General features: G+C 41.1%; 1 protein-coding gene across 2 annotated transcripts in view; it reads left to right on the plus strand.

Moving 5' to 3' along the window:
• GYG1 (glycogenin 1) overlaps window positions 1-20,410 on the plus strand; it is a 54,201-nt gene extending 33,791 nt beyond the window's left edge. The window contains exons 6-8 of one of the 2 annotated variants that reach the window (XM_006874394.1): window positions 15,955-16,174; window positions 19,266-19,316; window positions 19,557-20,410. In XM_006874394.1, the coding sequence (XP_006874456.1) occupies window positions 15,955-16,174; window positions 19,266-19,316; window positions 19,557-19,730 (445 nt within the window). In that variant the 3' untranslated portion in view covers window positions 19,731-20,410. The remainder of the gene's footprint in view (window positions 1-15,954; window positions 16,175-19,265; window positions 19,317-19,556) is intronic. The other variant, XM_006874395.1, reaches the window with a different exon arrangement.
• The last annotated feature ends 2,142 nt before the right edge of the window (window positions 20,411-22,552 follow it).

Here is a 22,552-nt window from a genome sequence, read left to right on the forward strand (position 1 = left end):
GCCAGCCACCTAATTATTATGTTGGAACCCATTGTTGTTGCCATTGTGGCAGTCTGTCTTGTTGGGGGGTCTTCCCCTTTCTCATTTACCCTCTACTTACCAAGCACGATATCCTTCTGCAGGGACTGGTCCCTCCTAACAACATGTCCAAAGAACAGACGACATTTTAGCACCTGGCTTCTAAGGAGCAGTCTGACTGTACTTCTTTCAAGACAGATTTATTTGTTCTTCTGGAAGCCCATGGTACTTTCCATATTCTTACTCAGCACCATAATTCAAATACATCAATTCTCCTGTGGTCTTCTTGTTCATTGTCCAACTTTCACATACATCTGAGGCGACTGAAAATACCATGACTTGGATCTTTGATGACCTCTTTGCTCTTTACCCCTTTAAAGTGTTTTTTTGCAGTAGATTTGCCAAATGAAGTATGTCCTTTGATTTTTCTGACTGCTGATTCCATGAGTGTTGATTGTGACCTCACGCAAAATTAAGTCTTTGACAACTTCAATCTTTTCTCCATTTATCATGATACTATATATTGGTCCAGTGGTGAGGATTTTTGTTTTCTTTACATTGGAGTGCACTCCATACTGAAACACAGTTGAATACATTTGCATAGTCAATAAAGCACAAGTAAACATTTTTCTGGTATTCTCTGCTTTATCACTTATTCTACATCCTATTCTAAATCCAGGTTGAATTTCTGGCATTCTCCCTGTCAATGTACATTTTTAAATTATCTTCAGCAAAATTTTCATTGCATTTGGTATTAATTATATTGCTCAATGATTTCCTCCTTCTGTTGGGTCACCTTTTTTTGGAATGGCACAAATATGGATTTATTCCAGTCATTTGGCCAGGTATCTGTCTTAAAAATTTCAGAGCACCTCCAGTGCTATATTGATTTGTTGAAGCATTTCCATTTGTATTCCATCAATTCATGGAGCCTTGTTTTTCACCAATGCCTTCAGTATAGATTGGACTTCTTCCTTCAATACCATCTGTTCTTGATCATACTCTACCTCCTGAACATTAACCAATTCTTTGTGGTACAGTGACTGTATATTCCTTTCATCTTCTTTTGATTGTTCAAATGCTTCCTGCATCGTTTAATATTTTGACCTTAGATTCTTTCAATATTGCATCTCGAGGTTTGAATTTTCTTTAGTTCTTTCAGCTTGATAAATGCTGAGCATGTTATTACATTTTGGTTTTCTAAGTTCAGGTCTTTGCACATTTCATTATAATACTTTGTCTTATCAAGCTTCCCTTTGAAATTTTTCGTTCAACTTTTATTTCGTCCAGTTGCTGTAGCTTCTCTGTGTTCAAGACAAGTTTCAGAGTCTCTTCTGATGTCTATTTTTGTCTTTTCTTTCTTTCCTGTCGTTTTCATGATCTTTAATTTGCTTCATGTATGGTGTTCTTGATGTCCTCCCACTAGTCTTCTGGTTTTCTGTCATTAGTGTCTAATGCATGAAATCTGGTCTTGAGATGATCTCTAAAGCCAGGTGGAATATACTCAATATTTTGACTCTTGTGTACTTATTTTCTTCAGTTTCAGCCTGAATTTGCATATGAGCATTTAATAGTCTATTATATAGCTGGTCCCTGGCCTTGTTTGGCTGATGATATTGAACTTCTCCATCTTCTCTTTACACAGATGTGTAGTCTATTTGTTCCTGTGTATTCCATCTGGTGAGGTCCATATGCATAGTTGCTTTTTACGTTGTTGAAAACAGTTATTTGCAATGAATAACTCATTGATTTTACAAACCTCTTAAATCATGTGCTCTCCAACATCGTTACAGTCACCAAGGCCGTATTTTCCAACTATTGATTCTTCCTCTTGGATTCCAACTTTGGCATTCCAATCACCAGTGATTACCAATGCATATTTATTGTATGTTTGATCAATTTCAAACGGAAGAACTTGGTAGCATTCCTCAATTTCATCATCATTGGTTTTACTGGTTGGTGTATTAACTGGTCTCCTTGTAGGCATATAGATATTATCCTATCACAGATAGCATTGTTCTTCAAGATAGATCTTGAAATGTTCTTTCTGATGATGAATGCTATGCTGTTCCTGGCATAGTAGATAATATGTTTATCAAATTCGAAATGGCCAATACCAGTCCATTTCAGCTCACTAATGTTTAGGATATCTATCATCATTTTTTACTTCCAATTTCCCTAGATTCATACTTTGTACATTCCATGTTCTTATTAGTAATAGGTGTTTATAACTGTTTCTTCCCATTTTGAGTTGTGCCCTACAAGCAAATGAAAATCTCAAAAACTTTGCTCCATTCACATCACTGAGATCAATTCTACTTTCAAGAGGCAGTTCTCCAGATGTGTTTTGTGGGCCTTCCAACTTGAGGGGCTCATCTTCTAGCATTATATTTAACAATGTTCTGCTGCTGTTCCCAAGGTTTCCAGTGGCTAACTATTCAGAAGTGGTCTGCCTCTCCTTCATCCTAGTCTGTCTTAGTCTGGAAGCTCTGCTGAAACCTGTTTATGAGTGACCCTGCTGGTATTTAAAATACTGATGCTATAGTGTCCAGAATCACAGCAATACCCAAGCCACCCTAGTATGACAATGTGACAGATGAGTGGTAAAGACCTGGCTTACTGAGAATTAAAACAATTTCTGTACGTGTTGTCATTATATTGATGTTTTCTGAAAACATTCGTATCCATTATTTCTTTTTCGAGAATTTGGCTAATTCACTAACGTCTTAATCAAACCTCTTTAAAATATTTTATCCAGGAAAACTGAACCCTTACTTATACTCCATACTCTATTGTTATTGTCTATATCTGATTTGATTGCCTTTCCTTAGTCCATGAGACTCCTTGGCTGTACTCTTCCTGGGACTATTGTAATTGAAGCCAGTTTTTATTTTTCACATATCTTTATCTTCCCCCAATCCCTGAGGTTGTACATTGTTTCTTCCTAGCCATTTGTTGCTTTACTTATTCAAACTGGAAGCATGTATAGTGTGCCACACAGTCGCTCTTCTGAGTGCCTCAAAGATGAATGGTGTTTGCCTTTGCTCTCAAGTAGCACATAGTCTGTAATCAGTTTAGCAGCTGCATAAGTGTCCAGAATTTTTGTACAATACATGGTACAAGTCATTCTGGTTTGGGTATTGAGGAAGAATTAAACAGAGATTTCACACACTCCCTGTTCCTCCTTTCTGGACTGTGTGTGAAGCCTGCTAGGCCCATTCTCATCATAGCCTTCTGGTCATTCTGAGTTCATCTCCAAATGTTGTATCTCTATCACATGATCTGTCCTCAGATATTACTGCTGCGTAGTCCACTCCCACCTGAGTCCTCATCACCAAAGGAAAAAACTTTCGCAACAGAAATAGCCCCGCCTTTAAAGGCTGCTCCGACAAGAGGCTAAAAAGGCATAGGAGTGAGATCTTATAAGCAGAAGACTGTTCAAAAGATGCCATCTTATCAAGAGGGAGCTCAAGAGCTAGCATTACAAAGAGTGGTAATTCCAGAACACTTATCTGTGCTCATGTGGAACCTGTACATAGACCAGGAGGCAGCGTTTAAACAGAACAGAGGGATGCTGAATGGTTAAGAATCAGGAAGGATGTACACCAGGGCTGTATTCTTTCACCATACTTACTCAGTCTGTGTGCTGAGGAGACAATTCAAGAAGCTGGACTGCATGAAGAAGAACACAACATCAGAATTGGAGGAAGGCTCATTAACAACCTAAGATATGCAGTTGACCCAACCTTTCTTTCTGAATGTAAAGAGGTCTTGGAGCACTCACTGATGAAGATTAAAGCTACAACTTTCAGTATGGATTACACCTCACCAAAAGAAAACAAAATCTGAATAACTGAACCAAATAAGCAACGTCTTAACAAATGGAGAAAATACTGACATTGTAAGGATTTCATCTTAATGGAATCCACAATCAACACTTGTGGAAACTGTAGTAAAGAAATCAAAAGAAGTATTGCTTTTAGGAAAACCTTTTGTTCAAGTGTTAAAAAGCAAAGATGTCCCTTCTTGGACTAAGGTGAAGTTGCCTCTTATACATATGAAAGCTGGACAATGAATAAGTATTACTGAAGACGAATTGAAGCCTTTGAGTTATGATGTTGGCTAAGAATATTGACAATACATGGACTGCCAGTAGAATAAATAAAACTGTCCTGGAGGAAGTAAAGCCAGAGCAAGTCTTGGAAGCAGGGAGGATGACACTTCATCTCACATACTTTGGACATATTACTAGGAGGGACCAATCCCTGGAGAAGGACATCATGCTAGGCAAAGTAGAGGATCACTGAAAAAGAAAGAGGCAGACCCTCGATGAAATGGATTGACATAGTGGCTGCAGCAGTGGGCTCAAACATAGGAAGGGCTGTGAGGATGGCACAGGACCAGGCAGTGTTCCATTCCGTTGTACATAGGGCTCTATGAGTTGGAAGTGACTCAACAGCACCTTAACAACAACAGAATCAACAAGGGAAGGAAAGAGCATGGGGATTGAGTAGAAGACATTGCTTCCGAGCAGTCTCAAATTGGTGGGCTGCAGATGGTATTTGTTCCACAGATAGATTTTATTTCTCCTACACACGGTTTCCTTTAAAAACAAAGCAAAACTCCATTGTCAGCATTTACAAGTTAAAGAATTCCACATAAAACCTAATTTTCAACTTCAGCTATTTGCTGGGATATGAAAGATGCCAAATGTGACTGTCTTGTTTTTGAGCAACTGGAATAATGGAGTGGGTATTTACTGAGATAGAAATGATGTGGATAAGACAGGGACTGATGAGAAATGCATTGAACTTACTAAATTTGGACTATATTAAATTTAAAATGCATATTAAAGACCCTAGTGAAAGTGGAATACGTAAATAGATGTTGTTAAGTGTTTTCAAATCAATTTACAACTCATAAGAGTTGTAAATTCAAGAGATGTAAAGTCTTGGTGAGACATAAATATGGAAGCCACTGGCATATAAATTACATGTATAGCTATAAGACAAGGGTATTTAACCAAGAGAGTGATTATAGATAAGAGTCCTGAAGACTCATCCCTTGAGGCAGGAAAATGAGTAGGAATAGGAACGAGACTGAGAACAGCAAGGCAAAAGGAAAACAGTAATGTATGATGTGTGTAGAACCAAGCAAAGAAAATGCTTCAAGGAGAAGGGCATGATCATCTGTTTGAGATGTTGTGATAGGTCAGCTAAGAAGGTAACAGAATTGGTACTGGATCTAGACTGTGAAGGTCACTACTGACTTTGGCAAGAGTACATCTGGTGCAGTAGTGGGGGAGAAAGTTGGGTTGAAATGGGTCCAAGAGAATAGAAGGGAATCCAAGACAGTGAATAGCGATCGCTCTTCTAAGGCATCTTGCTTTACAAGGGAGCAGAGCAATAGTGTGGTAGCTGAATGGGGATGTGGGACCAAGAGAAGGTGGTTGACATTTTTTTAAGATGAGAAAAGTCACAACATGCTTATAAACTATGGGGAGAGAGAATGAACTAATGACGCAAAAAAAGTGAGGGGAGGCTTGCTAGAGTGGTGTCAGAATTATTATCAGGAGGGGCGGGTCCCTGGAGAAGGACATATCTGGTAAAGTAGAGGGTCAGAGAAGAAAAGGAAAACCATCAATGAGATGGCAGTGGATTTTATTGAGATGGATATTTTGCTTGAAAGGCAAGAGAAAAATCACACCTTGAAGCAACTCCTGGTCAGCGCCACAGTTCCTGGTGACCTTACTTTGTTTGCTGCTGGCTAGAAGCTGTCTTCTGGAGATGGGGCATGCCCACTGTAGTGCTCCACAGGTCTCCTCCTCTGGCCCACCCCAAAGACACCCAAGTCGTGACCCTGGAGATTGTGAGTGGGTAAGACAAAGGCTTTTCTGGTGAGAGAGGAAAAAGGTTGCTCATTGAGTGTAGGAGGAGGATCCAGGTGTGGTTGCACGAGCACATCAGGGTGGCTCTGAGAAGGTGTGAGTGAGTGTCAGTGTCACAGACAGCATGAGCCATCAAAGTGGACCAAGATGCTTGGCATGGCTGCCGCATTTCTGTTAGTTTGTTGATTCCCAGAGAATGGCCGTACAAGCAGTGCTGTCTGCTTCTTTTCTTGGTCTCAATTGAACCTCGTGCTTACAGAGCTTTGTAGGAGCTAAAATTGCTCCTGTGTGGCACTGCAATGGGCTAGTTCCTTTTCCTTTCTAAACAGTTCTGTGGTCTAATCCACACATTACTGGCTATGTTTCTCAGCTACTAAACTAGTCATGCAAATTCTGTCTGATTATTTTGGTGACATCAGGTCACAGGGATTATTTTAATGGCTAACATAAGCAGTATTGTTGCTGGCTCTGATTCAAACCCTGTCTTGTGATCTGGATGTCTCTTTTTGAGATTCTATCAAGTTAAAATTAGAACACTTATTTTAAGAGATGTATGCAAGCTGAGACAAATCTCCATTACTGGGTCAGAATGAATGGCTCACAGTAATTTAGAAACAATTGTGATACGTACCCAACTTTTCTTTTTTTTTTTTTCTTCACTGCGGGCTGGGAATTTGCTGGCTAAATCAGGGAGTGAGTCAGTGATTCTTCTGGTTATCCTTACTCTGGGTTGAGGTCAGTTGAACTTTATCTTTTGACATCAACATTTTTCTTACTTATTCATTGGCTAATTCTATTGCTTGTAGCCAAGTGGCATCAGTTTTAATTGGAACCTGATTGAAAACTTGTTGCTTTTAGTGGGGGAGAGAGAGAAATCTAGAAAAATATTTCAAATTGCCCTCCTACAAAGTACACCCCCAGATTTGCATTAAGGCTAAATTAGTTTTTAGAAGAAAAAAAAAAATGCCCTTTTACGTAATGCCCTTTGCTCATGTTACTTCATTTTGATATGATTATGTTGGATTTGCATACATGACTGAAGAGCAAATGGATTTAAATGATAACCTGTTGTTTTCAGAAGCATTCTTTAGGGAACATGTTGTTGTTGTTAAGTGCGTCGAGTCGGTTCTGATCCATAGCGACCCTGTATAGGGTTTCCGAGGAGTGACTGGTGAGCTTGAACCACTGACCTTGCAGTTCAAATGGCTTTGCAATCTGGTGCATTAACCCAAAGCGATAACCCATTGAGTCCCATAGCTGGAGTAATTGAAATTCTATATATATATATATAAAATGGCCTACTGTTTGAAACCTTTACTTGGTTTTTTTGCATCAATGTGTCTTATTATGAAAGCCAAGCTTTCAGGCTCATTTACTGTGTGCATAAAATGGTTTTGTTTTTGCAGTTAGTATGCATTTGGTGGTGGTTATGTGCCATGGAGTCGGTTCCGACTCATAGGGACGCTATAAATCTTTACAGGAGCAGAACGCCTCATCTTTCTCCTGTGGAGCAGCTGGTAGTGTCGGACTGCTGACCTTGCAGTTTGCAGCCTGATTTGTAACCACTACGCTACCAGAGCTCCTTTAGACAGTTTAAAAAGAGACTCCCAAACTATCATAAAAGGTGGCTGGTGTTGTTGAAAACTGATGGGCAGGAAGGCCAAAATGTGGGCAAAGTCCTGAGAGGCAGCCAGACCAAAAACAGTTCCTGAAGATTTAAGGGAGTGAAGCAGAGAGAAGCAAGAGAGAGCAGAGAAGATGGAGGCTGGAGCACACAGAAATCATGGGGTGCAGAAATGGAGTTGAGGCCATGGTCAGCCCTATTTCTGTATACCCCTTACATCAGGCACTGATAACAGATGAGTGGCCACCTTACATGATTTCCAGGAACATACTATGAAGGACTCCTTTATGCTTAACTGCAAAGTCTGTCTTCACTCTGCCCCACCTTCCTATCTGAGCTGCACTTTTCTCACTCAGCATGCTCACTTCTTGTCACTTCTCCCCTCCCCTGAACTTCAAGTGACCCTTCCATTGGTTGAAGTCCTTTCTTCCATATGCTGTGACTCCCTTAACCCTGATCTTCTTATAAATAGGCCTTTGTCTGAAACTACTTTTCCTCCTACCACCCCCCTCCCTGTCATTTCCATAGATAAGTATGTGACAGGTTAATCTCATTAACAAAAGCATCAAAAACAGTTCCTATTCTTTGCTATACAGAAATAGGGCTGACCATGGCCTCAACTGCATTTCTGCACCTCATGACACTGGAAGCTTCGCCATGATTTCTGTGTGCTCCAGCCTCCATCTTCCCTGCTCTCTCTTGCTTCTTTCTGCCTTCACTCCTCTGAATCCTCAGGAACTGTTTCTGGTCTGCTCCTCAGTGCTTTGCCCACACATTGACCTCCCTGCCTACCCCCATCAGTTTTCAAGAAGCCTGTTCACTCAAGCTTTCTGTGTTGTTTTTTGTTTTGTTGGGTAGCTGTTGGGAGGTTACATCACACTGTACCACCTTCACAATCCCTGCTTATCCTTCCTACATCCTCTTGTGGTATAGTGAACTCTTTCACATGTCTCTTCTTGCCTTAGCTGTGTAACAGCCACTAAAGACTCTTTTCCTTGATGGGTCAGAGTAAGAGAAGGTGGGAGAAGATACTGACAGGATGATAGGAATCCGTTGTGAATGATGGTTAACAGTTCATTGTTACTGTAAAAACTTGGAACTCTGACATGGGTATGTATAAAATGAGCGATCTCAAAAGCAGAAGAGAGGATCTCACTACCACCAAAGAAGAGCCAAGAAGGGAGAATGTCTTTTGGATCCAGAGGTCCCTAAACATTGAACCTCCTTGACTCAGGGACAGAAAGCTGGACAGAGGCCCCATAATTGAAGCAGCACCAGCAGAGCGCTTCCCAGCCCATGGAGCAAGTAAAACTTAGGGACTTTGGGCGGGAGGCTTGCTTGCAGAGTGAGGTACCTCCAGGCCTTTAATTGAGAGAACTAGGTTTGCTGACCCATAGAGCTAGTGCTGACTCCCTTCAGCATTAAAGGAGCTTTGTAATATTCCTGGAGCAGGGCATAGGCCAGGCCAAGGGCCAGAGAGAGGCCCACCTGTGGGCATGGCTAAAGAGAGGTTGTCGTGACTGGAAAAATTGTGTCCTGAGCATTTTCTGATCCTGAATGTCACCTGTTACCTTCCCTAATAAACCCTGTGACTGTGAGTATACTGTGTAAGTTCTGTGTGGCCATTTCAATGAATTACTGAACCCGAGTGAGATGTGGAGAGTGCTATGGGGGAGAGATGGTTGGCGTCATGCTTTCTGTAGCACACAAGGATTTCAAAGGTTGAGAGGGCAGTTCTACCCTCAAGAAATACGTTGAGCTTATCCACGTATTTCTTACATCTAAGACCTCCCTGTCTATGAAAGAACTGTCCTGTATGGCTAACGTACTGAGTATTTACAGTGTGACAGTCGCTGGCATTTGCATGCATTACCTCAGTTAATTTTCAGAAGAACCACCTGAGCAATGAAGATGTTAAATAATGTGTCTAGAATCACATGACTGAAGTCCTGGTATGGTGTTATAGGATAAGCACTGGATCACAAGGTCAGTTTAAACTGTAGGTCAATAGTTCAAACCCACCAGCTGCTCCTTGGAAAACCCCATACAGGGTCACTATGAGTCGGAACTGACTTGACGGCACTTAACAATTGCTATTAGTACTACTTTATCAGTTGTGAACTGTTAAGAGAGGGTTTTCATTTGTTTTAATTAGTACTGCTGTCTCCATGTTATGACCTACATCTGTATTCCAACACTAAAACCAGATGCACTGCTGTCAAGTCAATTACAAATCATAGGACAGAGTAGAACTGCAACATAGGCTATAATGTTGGGTTTTTTTTTTTTTAACTTTTTATTGTGAATTGAGTGAAGGTTTACGTACAACATCATCAACTTTATATTCAACAAATTATACTTTGTTTTATCTCAATGATTACAATCTCTTCTCTGCAACAGCAGTTATCCTACTTCCTCCCTGTGGTTCTCCAATTATATTTCACAAATGAACAAAGCAAAAAGATTTGATGCACACATATTAAACAACATTAAAACATTCAAATATCCAAAGGGCACACCTGCAAGCCAGCCTCCAGCTCTCAGGCACACAGCCTTACTCAGTCTATGGGCCTAGAGCCTGCAGCTGCTCTGTGTCTCCATGCCACCACCTCTGCCACCATCTCTGCTGTAGCTGCTTCTCTAGGAAAGGATCTCCCACTCCACTCATGCTGTTGTATCTTGATGGTCCTGGGATCATCTGTTCCTGAAATGAAAGATGAACTACTCTTCCCGTTTAATTATACAACTTCTACAGTTACAGTTGCAACCATCACAATTAATTCTGCTCTACTCACAATTCAGTCATAAAGTCCTATCAGCAGCATCATCCACCCCTTTTCACCAGACCCATCTGGAAAAGAGGAAAACTATGCAGTCAGGATTCTACTTTAATACCCTCATTCTGACACTAAACATACCCATGAAACCTTGTTAAGTGCTATCTAATCAGTTCTGACTCACAGCAACCTGTGTAAGGTTTCTGAGGAGTGGCTAGTGGGTTTGAACCACACCTTGCTGTTCAGATCGGCCTTGCGGTCCAGTGCATTATCCTACAGTGCCACACCAGGACAGCTCCCTATTTTTGATAGCCGATGCCTGAATTGCCCGGCACTGTGGATCAGCACTGGACTGTAAACCACAAAGCCAGCAGTTCAAACCCTCTAGCTGCTTCTTGGAAACCCTGTACAGGGTCACTGTAAGTAAACCCAGTATACTGAGGAGGCAAGCATGTTCCTTGGTTTGAAGAATCTTCCATTCTGCCTAGAATTTTGAGCATAACTGCATCCATAAGCAAAAGTCCAGTCCATTCAGTTGTTCAGTTGTAGCAGTTGACACTTGCTTACACTATCAAACATCTTTATCTTCATCTGGTTGGGTTCTGCTCAGCTCAGCCCTAAGCCATGTCTATAATCTTTATGGGAGCAGACAGCTTCATTTTATCCCTGTTGGAGTGACTGGTGGGTTCAAACCACCAATCTTGCAGATAGCAACCCAATGCTTAATCCACTATGGCACTGTTGTTGTGAAGTGCCGACAAGTTAATTCTGACCCATAGTGACCCTGTATAGGGTTTCCAAGGAATGACTAGTGAGCTTGAACCACCGACCTTAAGGATCAAACTGACTTTGCAGTTCAGCACATGAACCTGCAGTGCCATGGGTCTAGGCAAATGGTACACTGAGGCTTCGTGGTCAGTTAATACAGGAGGAGTAAACAAGTGCTACTATTTTGGCAGGAAATTTGCAATGACAGCTATCTGAGAAAATGGAAGGAACTCTGGCACTTTATCTGATGTGCTCTATTGTAGCTTTCAGTTTAAGGATTTGTAGAGTCCTGGTATGATGCCATAGGATAAACACTGAACTGCTAACCTCAAGGTTGATTCAAACGCACCCGCCCTCCTTGGAAGCCCAGTAGTCAGAACCAACTCAGTGGTACTTACCAGCACCACACTCACACACGTCAGATATCTCATGAGAATATGTGTTGAAGGCAGTTCCCATCTTCCCCAAGTCTTGCTTAGGACCTTGCTTCCTGCACATATTGGCTGAAAATCCCTACCTACAGTAATTGCTATGAAACTGCCAGTCCTTCATATCAACACTGCCTTGGGAGCCCTGACGTTTCTCCTTGTGCGGTTGCTGCTTAGTTTTCTGTAGCTGAGCAATCGCCCAATTTGGATGGAAGTCTGTTGGAGCCATAATCTGATATTTCCTTCATATTTCCTTCCACACAGAACACAGTGTCATGCTCATAATAGTGGCTTACAAAATTTCAATTTCTGGGAACTGATAACCCAACCTGAGTACAAAATTTATGATTTCTATCCTTGAGAGATTGTGTATGCACAATACCCTATGCATATAAAATAAAGAACAAGCATTAAGATATCAGGCATCCCTTCATTTTTAGAAGAAATGCACTATGATTATAAATGCTGGTGGTGGTGTGCCATGGAGTTGGTTCTGACTCATAGTGACCCTAAATAGGGTACCTGAGGCAGTAAATTTTTATGGGAGCAGAAAGACTTATCTTTCTCCCACAGAATGGCTGGTAGTTTCGAACTGATGACCTTGAGGTTAGCAGCCTGACTCGTAACTACTACACTACCACTTACAATCACCCTTAACAGTAACTTTTCACCTAGGTTCTGTTCCCTTGCATATTTGGGGGCTGGCAGCATGGAATAATAAGAACTCAAGTTTTAGAGACAAAACCAAACCAATCCATTGTCACGGAGTCTGTTCTAACTCACAGTGACCCTATGGGGCAGAATAAACTGTCCAGTGCTGTAATTTTCATGGACACCACATCTTTACAGCCACATCTGAAATAGCTCCTGGGTTCAAACCACTCATCTTTTGACTAGCAGTCAAGTGGTGACCACTGTTGTTGTTGTTGTTATGTGCCATCGAGTCGATTCCGACCCATAGTGACCCTGTATAGGGTTTCCGAGAAGCAGCTGGTGAGCTTGAACCGCTGACCTTACAGTTCAAACGACTTTGCAGTCTGATGCATTAGCCCACAGCGCCACACTGCTCCTTTAGGGAGAGGCAAATCTGTGCAAATGCCATCTCTGACACTTACTAGCTGAGTGACCTTAGGCAACTTATTTTAGCACCTCCGAGCCTTAATGAACACATTAGTAAAATCTACCTTGCAGCACTGTTATAATCCTTGGTGTGGCATTGTAGGATAAGCACTGGACTGTGAACCACAAGGACAGCAATTCAGATCAACCAGCTGTTCCTCAGATACCCTACACAAGGTCACTGTGAGTCAGAATCGACTCAATGGCACTTAACAACAAGCCTTAAAGAATGTAGATTCCAAATACAGTAAACTTGTAGATGATAGTTCTTTCCTAGGTCCCAGAGTTTTGTTTTTGTTTAAAAAAAAAAAAAAAAATTGTTGAGTGCCATCAAGTCCATTCTAACTCATAGTGACCCTATTCCAACCCATGTAACCGTAGAACTTGGCTCCACAGATTCTTTAATGGCTGGTTTTCCAGAAGTAGATTGCCAAGTCTCTCTTCTGAGGTTGTTTAGCAGAGGAGCATGTTAACTGTTTGTAACCATCCAATCCATTAAAATCCAACACTTGAGCCCAGTACTCAGGATATGTCCTGCTTACTTTTCCTTACCCAAAGCTTTCTCTCTGGCTGTAATTGGAGGAGACTTGATCTAGCACACAGGTGTGTTCACCTGATGCTTGCCCTTCTCCTGCACAGAGTCACCTGTATTTTGTCACCAAATACCTAGGTCCTATAGATTCGGCACTGGACTGTGAACCATATGGCTGGCAGTTCAAACCCACTAGCCGCTCTTGTATAGGGTCACTGTGAATTGGAACCTACTCATAGCACTTGACAATAACAACAACAGTCTGTTGGTCACGCTCAGGACCTCCTGCCCCACTGAGCCCCACTGCAGCAACCTCCCTGCCTCTGAATTTCTGAAGCACTCCCTCACTGTTTTAATTCTCCTTGGGAACTTGTTGGATACACCTTTATAGTTATTGTTTTATATCTGCATAGATTTTTTCCCAGCCAGAGGAGGTCTACCCTTACTTTTTTTTAAAAAATAGCATCTTTAAAAGTATAAGACATATAAAAATTCTATTAGAATGATTTGGTTTTTCTTAAATACCCATTTTCCAGATTAACAAATAGAACACAACCAGTGCCTTAGGAGTTCCTTTTGTCCCTTCCTAATTACAATATTCTCTCTCCCTAAAGTAACCAATATCATGAAATTTTTATAGGTTTTAGTACTTTCCTACTCTTTAAACACTACTTTTTTGTTTTGACTATTTAAGTGTAATGTGCTCTGGTGAGTCCTGGTGTGGCACTGTCGAATAAACACTGGACTACTAACTGCAAGCTTGATATTGAAATCCACCAGCCGACTTCAGAACTGACTCAATGGCACACAACAGTAACACAACAATGAGCGCTACTGGCATGGCCTACTAACCACAAGGTTGGTGGCGGTGTGGCCTGGAGTCAGTTCTGACTCATAGCAACCTTGTTTCTGGGAATTCTGAGGCTATAAATCTTTATGGGAGCAGAAAGCCTCATCTTTCTCCTGTGGAACAGCTAGTTGTTTCAAACTGCTGACCTTGAAGTTAGCAGCCCAACTCGTAATCACTACACTACCAGAGCTCCTTAACCACAAGGTAAGTAGTTCAAATCTATCAGCTGCCCCACAGGAGAAAAATAAGACTTTCTGCTCCAATGAAGATTTACAGCCTGTTGAGATAGCTCTTGCAATCCCACCTGGGTATGGAGCCAATCCATGAGTTTGGTGCATATCTGTGCCTTGTGTCTCATTCTTCTGGTACCAGTTGACTACTTGGGACATGTTCTTCTGTGAGCAGAAGTTGCAGCTTCTCAGAGAGGTGAGTAGAAACAAGCATTGCCTCTTTAAAACACACTATCAATTCTATGCACGTTCATTGGCTAACACAAGTCAACGTCACACGACCATGCCCAACATCAGGGAGGCCAGAAGTATACTCCTGCTATTGAGGTTAGGAGAAGGAATGAACACTTGGTGAACAGTAATCTAATCTAACATGTACAGTAGGGTGGTTTCTAGTTAATGACTATTTCAAACACTACTGTGAGGATCCCCTGAAGCACATGTGCAGTAGTTTCTGAATAAAAACAAGCATTTCACCTTTACTACGTTGTTGTTAAGTGCCGTCAAATGGTTCCAACTCATAGCGACCCTGTATAAAGGATCGTATGATTACCAATGATCGGCTGGTGGGTTTGAACCACCAACTTTGTGGTTCATACTGACCTTGCGGTCCAGGGCTTATCCTACAGCATCACACCAGGCTTCCTTTATTAGGTAATGCCATATTGTTTTCCAAGTAGTTGACGTTTGCAAAAATGGCACCAAACCATCTGTCTCATGGCACTCTACTTCTCATCCGAGTTGGATAAGTTGTTGGAATAGCCACCAAGAACTCAGACCCCATCCTCTCAGTCATGGGGCTTTATTAGGGAAGTTAACAATACACAGGGGCAGAAACTCTCAGGACACAGCTCTTCCAGACAGGACAGCCTTTCCTCAGCTGTGCCCACAGGCAAGCTTCTCTGCCTGGGCAACAGAACTCTTTTAGGGCTTACAGGGTACACCATTCCACCATAAGGCTCAGCCTGAAGATAACTTGTTCTAGCTCTGTGGGTCAGCCAACCTGTCCCCCTCCATCCCAGCTAAGTACCTGGAGGCACCACACCCTGCCTTCTGCCCAAAGTCACTCAGCTTTACTTGTTCTATGGGCTAGAAAGCCCACTGTTCAGTCTCATATGCTGGTTCTTGGTTCTGTTGCTGCTCCTCTGCCACTCCTCTGGTGTTACGGCTTTCTGCCCTTGGGTCATGGAGGTTGAATGTGCAGGAATCTCTGGGTTCAAAGGATGCACTCCACTCCTGGCTCTTTGATGGTGGGGTGATCCCCCATCATGCTTCTGAGACGGTTCATTTTATACACGTTAGCATTTCAAGTTTTTACAGTCTCAGTGAACTGTTAACATCCTCAACCAAGTCATGTCATCAAATCAGTATCTCATCCCACCTACTCTTACCCAGATCCATTAGAAAAAAGAGTCATTTTGGGGGAAGTTATAAAGACTAAGGCTAGAAGAGAAATATTAAATAATTCACTGCGCCACACTTTCCCTGTTATCAGGCGTGTTTGCTGCATTCTGTGTTTTAATTCCCTAGTGTAGTTAACACTCAGTTGAATTCAAATACTGTCCAATAATATGAGTAAGTGTGGGTGTCACAATTTCTCAGCTCAGTTTCTTTTCTAATCATGACTTCAGGCTGGAAGGTGCACTGTTACGGCTATCCATCAAGGTGCTTGCTTTTTGATAGGGCTCAGAGTTCACTAACCAGTTTGTGTTCACTGGCAGGTTTGGTGCAAATGCCAAAGTTGTACATTTCCTGGGACAAGTCAAACCATGGAATTATACTTATGAACCCAAAACAAGAAGTGTGGAAAGTGATGCCCATGACCCAACCATGATTCATCCTGAGTTCCTCAACACATGGTGGGACATCTTCACCACCAACATTTTACCTCTGCTGCAACAATTTGGCCTTGTCAAAGACACCTTCTCATGCCCAAATGTGGTAGGTTCGGTTTTATTCTTTAAATCTTTGTATGTTGTATTTTTTTCAAATTTGATACATAATTAGAAATGGGAAATATTGGGTGATATTTTAAACAAAAAGATACATTTTTGTGGAATTAAAACAATGACCAATTTAGGAGAATGATCCGCAAAAACTGAAGTAGAGGCGGTTTTGTGACCAATCCCCTTGGCTCTGAGAGCGAAAGGACAGTTTTTTTGTACACATATTATCTTATAACTCTAAACTTTTAGCCTGTTGTCCTCTGAAGACTAAGATTACTCCTAAAAATGAATGCCCCATTTCATGTTTTGGAAAAGACAAACATTAACAACCTCCCTGTTTTATATTTGCCATCTGCTTATAAGTATGTGTTTGCAGTAACAGTCACACTAACATGAAGATACACACTTTTCTGGGATTATGTTGCTTTCCTGGTTTAGACCTACAGCCACTGAGCTGATTCGGACTCACAGTGACCTAATATGACCGAGGAGAACTAATCCTTAGAGTTTCTGGGACTGTAAGTCTTGACTGGAGCAGACAACCTCATCTTTCTCCCTCAGAACGGCTGGTGGCTGCTGACCTTGTGGTAAGCAGTCCAGCACTTGACCCACTGTGCCACCAGGGCTTCTTAGGTTTCTTCTTCTGTGGTTATTATTTTAAAAAACAATTTCAGACCAAAATCTTGGCCAAAATGTCCATTGAAACTGATAGTCACCCTATAGGACGCAGTGGGAGTACAGTGGCTCCATATGGTAAACGGTGGACTGCAAGTCATAAGGTCCACAGTTGGAGCTAGTCTGCTGCTCCATGGGGGAAAGATGAAGCTTTCTGCTCCCACGAAGATTTAAAGCCTCAGAAATTCTATACAGACCACTATGAGTTGGAACCGACTCCATGGCACTTAACAACAAGGACAGAGTTTCAGGGTCCTGGTGTAGCACTAGACTGCAAGGTCGGTTTGAACCACAAGGTCGGCAGTTCAGACCCACCAGCCACTCCTCAGAAGCCTTATAGAGTTGCTACGAGTCAGAACCAACTCAACAGCACTTGCAACAATCTTTACAGAAGTAGACCATCCACGTCTTTCTCTGGAGGAGCAGCTGCTAGGTTCGAACTGCTGACCTTTTCCATTGGTGTTCAAGTGCTTTACCCACTGCACCACCAGGGCTCCTCCTGTGGTTACTGTAGGATGCTGGCATAGGAGTCCGTCAGAAGATGCTGACAGTTATAATAGCAATTTGCAAGTGCATCTTTTCTGATTTTAAAGGTCTCTTAAGTTTTCTTACTTTGGAAGAATTGGGGGGAAATGAAGATTTAAACTATTATGTTACATGTGAAAATATAAAGAGAAATTAATGAATTATAATCAAGTCTAATTGATCACTTTATTATCTTGACTATAATTATAAGAAATTATAAGGTTTAAGAGATCTTTCTCTTTTCTGTGATATAAACTTTAGCCACTTACTAGCATTTGTATCCAAATCCAGTGTTTCATAGGATTGTGAAAAAAAATGCTTGTACATCACAGCACTTGTAACAGTCCTTGGCAAAAAACAAACTTTAACAGTTCTGTTGCCATGGAGTTTATTCCAACGCACAGTGATCCTATAGGACAGAGTCGGACCGGCCTCAGATGATTCCCAAGGGTGTACTTATAACAGGAGGAGTCCTGGTTATACAGTGGGTAAGCACAGCTGCTGTCCAAATGGTCAGGGGTTCGAAACCACCAGGAAAAATGTGTGGTGGTCTGTTTGTAAAGATTGACAGCCTTGGAAACCCTGTGGAAGGGTTCTACTCAGTCCTACAGAGTGCCATGAGTCAGAACAGACTCAGCGGCAGTGGGTCTGGGCTTTGGAATCTTTACGGAAGCAGCCCTCCATCGCTTTCTCCTACAGTGCAGTTGGTTTGGAACTTCTGACCTTTTGGTTATTAGCAGCAGAGCGCTTAGCCATGGCACCACCATTTCTCCTTGTTTGGTAAACTGGGCACTTAATAACCCTATCAAATAAGTACTATTATTAATATCTCATTTTTGTAGACAAGTTAACTGAGGCTTAAAGCAGTTACACACATTTTATTAGTTTTGTAACAGACTAGTCAGGTTTGAAAGACTTAAAGTATTCCTCCGCAGCCAGAATTAAATATAGCACTTTGGGGAGTGGCAGGGAGGATGTTACACTTTAAAAACTGAAATTTCTTAAATTGGATCCAGCATAGTTGGCATAACCTTTAGGACTTCTCTCCCAGGGAAATTCTCTGAGTCATTAGTCCCCACATTGTGAGCAGAGGAGGCAGGAAGGGCCTCCCCATATCACTCCTGCTACAAGTGGAAGGCTAACGTGAGGCTTAGCCAGGGAAAGGGCTTATTATGTGGCCTCAGCTATAATAGAATCCCATGAAATCTATCCAGATACCTTATAGTTCTAGTATGTTTAAATCCACACATACACACTTAAAAACAGGTCAACAAAATTGTTTCTGAGAGTAACCCATTTTCTCTGTTAAAAGCAATGCCTATTATGTATTCATTTGCTTTCCTCTCTCTCTGCTAAGATTTCTAGTACCTTCTCACCTCAGAACTTTTTTAAAAAGATAGCACTGCTATTCTTTGTATGGTACGTTTGAAGTTATTGCTAACCTTATATATAATAAGGATCAAATTTAATGTAGAATAGGTTTATTCTGTTTCCTGCACTTTTACTCTGTTCCTTCTGCAATCCAAGGACTGAGAAATATGAACCAAGGAAAGGTGAAGATGAGAATTGAAAGTTGTTCAGAACTAAGCAGATTAATTTAACAGAAGCTACAAGAATAGAGGCTACTCGGTAATCCAAATGAAAGCTTGAACAGGCAAATGAGTTTGGTACATAGTCTGAAATCATTCAGCTTTTCGTTCTAATTATGTGACAGCTTGTATTAATGTGGTGTGGCTCTTTGGTTAGGTTCTTTCTGAAGTTTAGCCTCTGAAGTATCATTTTGTTTAAGTTCTCAACCTTTCCGAGCCCACACAGATCAAGAATTTATCATGAGATTTGTGTTCCCTTCTCCATCCATCTTACACTTTCTAATGAACTGTTTGCAGCTTTCAGACTTGGTCTATACACTGGCTTTCTCTTGTGGCTTCTGTAGAAAGGTATGCAGAACTTAAGCATTAACCCTAATTTGTTCTCCCAATGTTTTCACTGAGTCAAGAAGTCTTCATTTTCTTAGGAAAATATCATGACCCTTGTATTCCTGTCTTTTGTTTGTTCGTTTCATGTAATATTTTTCAGTTTTTGCTACTTTGCATGAAAGTCCATCCTTCAGTTTATTGCATTCTTTAACATGGTCTGATTTCCAGTTCTCAAAGTTTCTGATTATGCTCTCCTTCTAGGAAGAGGTTTCAGGAGCCATGTCACACCTGTCCCTTGGGGTGATCCCAGCTGTGGCAGAACCTTTTGTATCCTCAGAAGAGCGGAAGGAGCGGTGGGAACAGGGCCAAGCTGATTACATGGGAGCAGATTCCTTTGACAACATCAAGAAGAAACTTGACACGTACCTCCAGTAGAAATACTGCCATTTTCCTGTGAACACTTCTCCTTCACAGGCACTTCTTTCTGATACTTAATATCTAGACCTGGGTTGAGAAAGGCCTGTTACAGTTGCTAGAGGCTTTCACTAACACTCATCAGATGAAGGGTTTTTGCAGGACGGCAGGGGGGAACTGGGCAAAAGTGTGAAAGCAACTCCGTTATGTGGACAGTGTTCTGCTTTTTAAATGTAGGTGTATTCAGTTAATGGTTCAGAAGTTCTCAGTGCTGATTGCCAATCTGTGTGATAAGGGAAACTCAGCATTACGCTTTAAGAAGGCCATATCAAGCTTTAAAATATGCAGAGCCAGACTCCAAATCTATCTCTCTTCAGAATGGAGATGTGGCATCTGTCTCTTGCTTGCTCATTGTACCCACTAGGCCTGCATTTTTAAATTGCCCAGAGCCAGCCAGAGTGATTGTAATTCTGCTTTCAGGAAAAGGCAGCGTATTACACTGCTGAGTGATTCATAAACATACCAACAAACAGAATTAACCCATTTCATTTCTTAGTCTTAGAGTCTGAAGACGTTCACCAGTTTTCTCTGTACAGCAAGGCCGCATGCTAAAATGCTTTTGTTCAGTTCTGTATTATAGCAGTGTGTTCTCTGAATAGTTACCCGCAGTGGAACCATATATGAAAAATAAAGACATATTGTCATACCTTGGTTGTTTAATTAAGGAAGTCACTTCCCCCTCCCCCTTAAAGAAGATGCAATTAGGGTATTTTTCACAACTTGCGAATTTTGTCATTGTTTTCAAATTCACTCTAAAGCTGAATCCTGGGATATATGCTTTAAAAATACTAAGAGATATTTAAGTCTGTATTCTCTAGTGATGGCAACAGATAGGATAAGTGGAGGGAAGTGAGATCAAATTTACCTCATTTGTCACACTCATTGTATTTCCAGATATTTTAATGTTGTAACCTGAAGATTACTGTAACCTTAAAATCATCGTAGGCTCATTGTTAATCTTAAAACATACTCAGTATTGTGTATCAGAACTGCTGTAATCAGTATAAGACCCAATGAATGTCTTCTTATCCTGTAGAATTAGCACTGGACTACAAACCACAAGGTCGACAGTTCAAACCCACCAGGGTTGCTCTGAGTCAGAACCAACTCAACGGTACTTAACATAACAACATAACATCCATGATTTAAAATTATGAAATGGAAGTGTAAAGCATATTTATTAAATTTACAAATGAGTCTAGTTTGCCAGGATAATTATCTTTTAAAACTAAAGTGAGTAATCAGAAACAAATCATTCTGCTAAAGAAAACAAGAGTATGGGCTGTATAGGTACGTAGATACTGAAAGGAAACTTCATAGGCTTAATTGAGCAGACGTCCCAAGGACTTTTGACCTAGCATTGGGGACAACACTCTGTCACTACTACAATAACCCCTGTTCATTACAGGAGTTAGACCTGTTTGACAAAGGTATCAATAAATACATAAGAGACATGGATACCTGGAATCAGAATAACTGGGACCACTTTGGGGATGGCTACCACAAGAATGCAAAATGAGCATTTAGCTAAAACTGTAAAATATTAAATGATTTATCAAGATTAAAGGAATCACAATTATTTGGACTGGCAGAGATTGAGTTGATAGAATCTTCAAGTACACTAAGCACTTACCAAATAAATATTGATTATTGAGTGACTCCATGTGTCAGGTACAGTAATGCAAAGACCTCTCATGACAGGTAACTCCCAATCTTCAGTGATATCTACAGTGGGTGACTGAGTTAAACTGTTCCAATGAGAATCCAATGCATAGAAAATCTAAATGGAAATTTCATTACAATATAATTTGGAAATCATGTGAATGAGTCTGTGAGCAGCTACCTGTAAATAACTTCTAACTTAATTCTACCTGTTGTCACCTTCACAATCATACTGGTCATAGAATTGGCTGCTGCTGATATTGTTGTTAGGTGCCTTCAAGTCAGTTCTAACTCAGTAGTGACCCTTTTACACAACACTGCCCGATCCTACGCCAGCCTCATAATTATACTTGAACCCATTGCTGCTGCCACTGTGCTGAACCGTCTCGTTACAGGTCTTTCTCTTTTTCACTCACCCTCCACTTCACTGAGTATTGATGTCCTTCTCTAGAAACTCTCCCCTCTTGATAATGTGTCCAAAGTGCAAGAAACAATATCTCACTATCCTAGCTTCTAAGGAACATTCTGGCTGTACTTCTTCCAAGACAGATTCGTTTATTCTTCTAGCAGTCCATGGTGCTTTTAATATTCTTTTAATATAACTCAAATGTATCAATTCTTTAAGGTCTTCATTACTCACTGTCCAACTTTCACATGCATTGAAAATACCATGTCTTGGGTCAGGTACATGCACATTAGTCCTGAAACTGACGTCCTTGTTCTTAAACACTTTTAAAGAGGTCTTGAGCAGCAGATTTGCCTAATGCAATTGTTGTGTGATTTCTTGAATATTACCTTCATGAGTGTTGATAGTGGATCCAAGCAAAATGAAGTCTTCAGCAACTTCAATCTTTTCTCTATTTAGCTTGATGTCATTTATTGGTCCAGTGGTGAGGATTTTTTTCTTTACATTGATGTGCAACCCATACTGAAGACTGGTCTTTGATCTTCATCAGTACGTATTTTAAGTCCTCTTTAGTTTCAGCAAGGAAGGTTGTGTCACCTGCTTATCATAGCTTGTTTATTTAGTCTTTCTCCAAATCCTGATGGCACACTCTTCTTCACATAACTCAGCCTCTCAGATTATTTGCTCAGCATACAGATTGAGTAAGTGTATTAAA

This window comes from Chrysochloris asiatica, unplaced genomic scaffold (assembly GCF_000296735.1).
Source record: "Chrysochloris asiatica unplaced genomic scaffold, ChrAsi1.0 scaffold00274, whole genome shotgun sequence".
NCBI lineage: Eukaryota > Metazoa > Chordata > Mammalia > Afrosoricida > Chrysochloridae > Chrysochloris > Chrysochloris asiatica.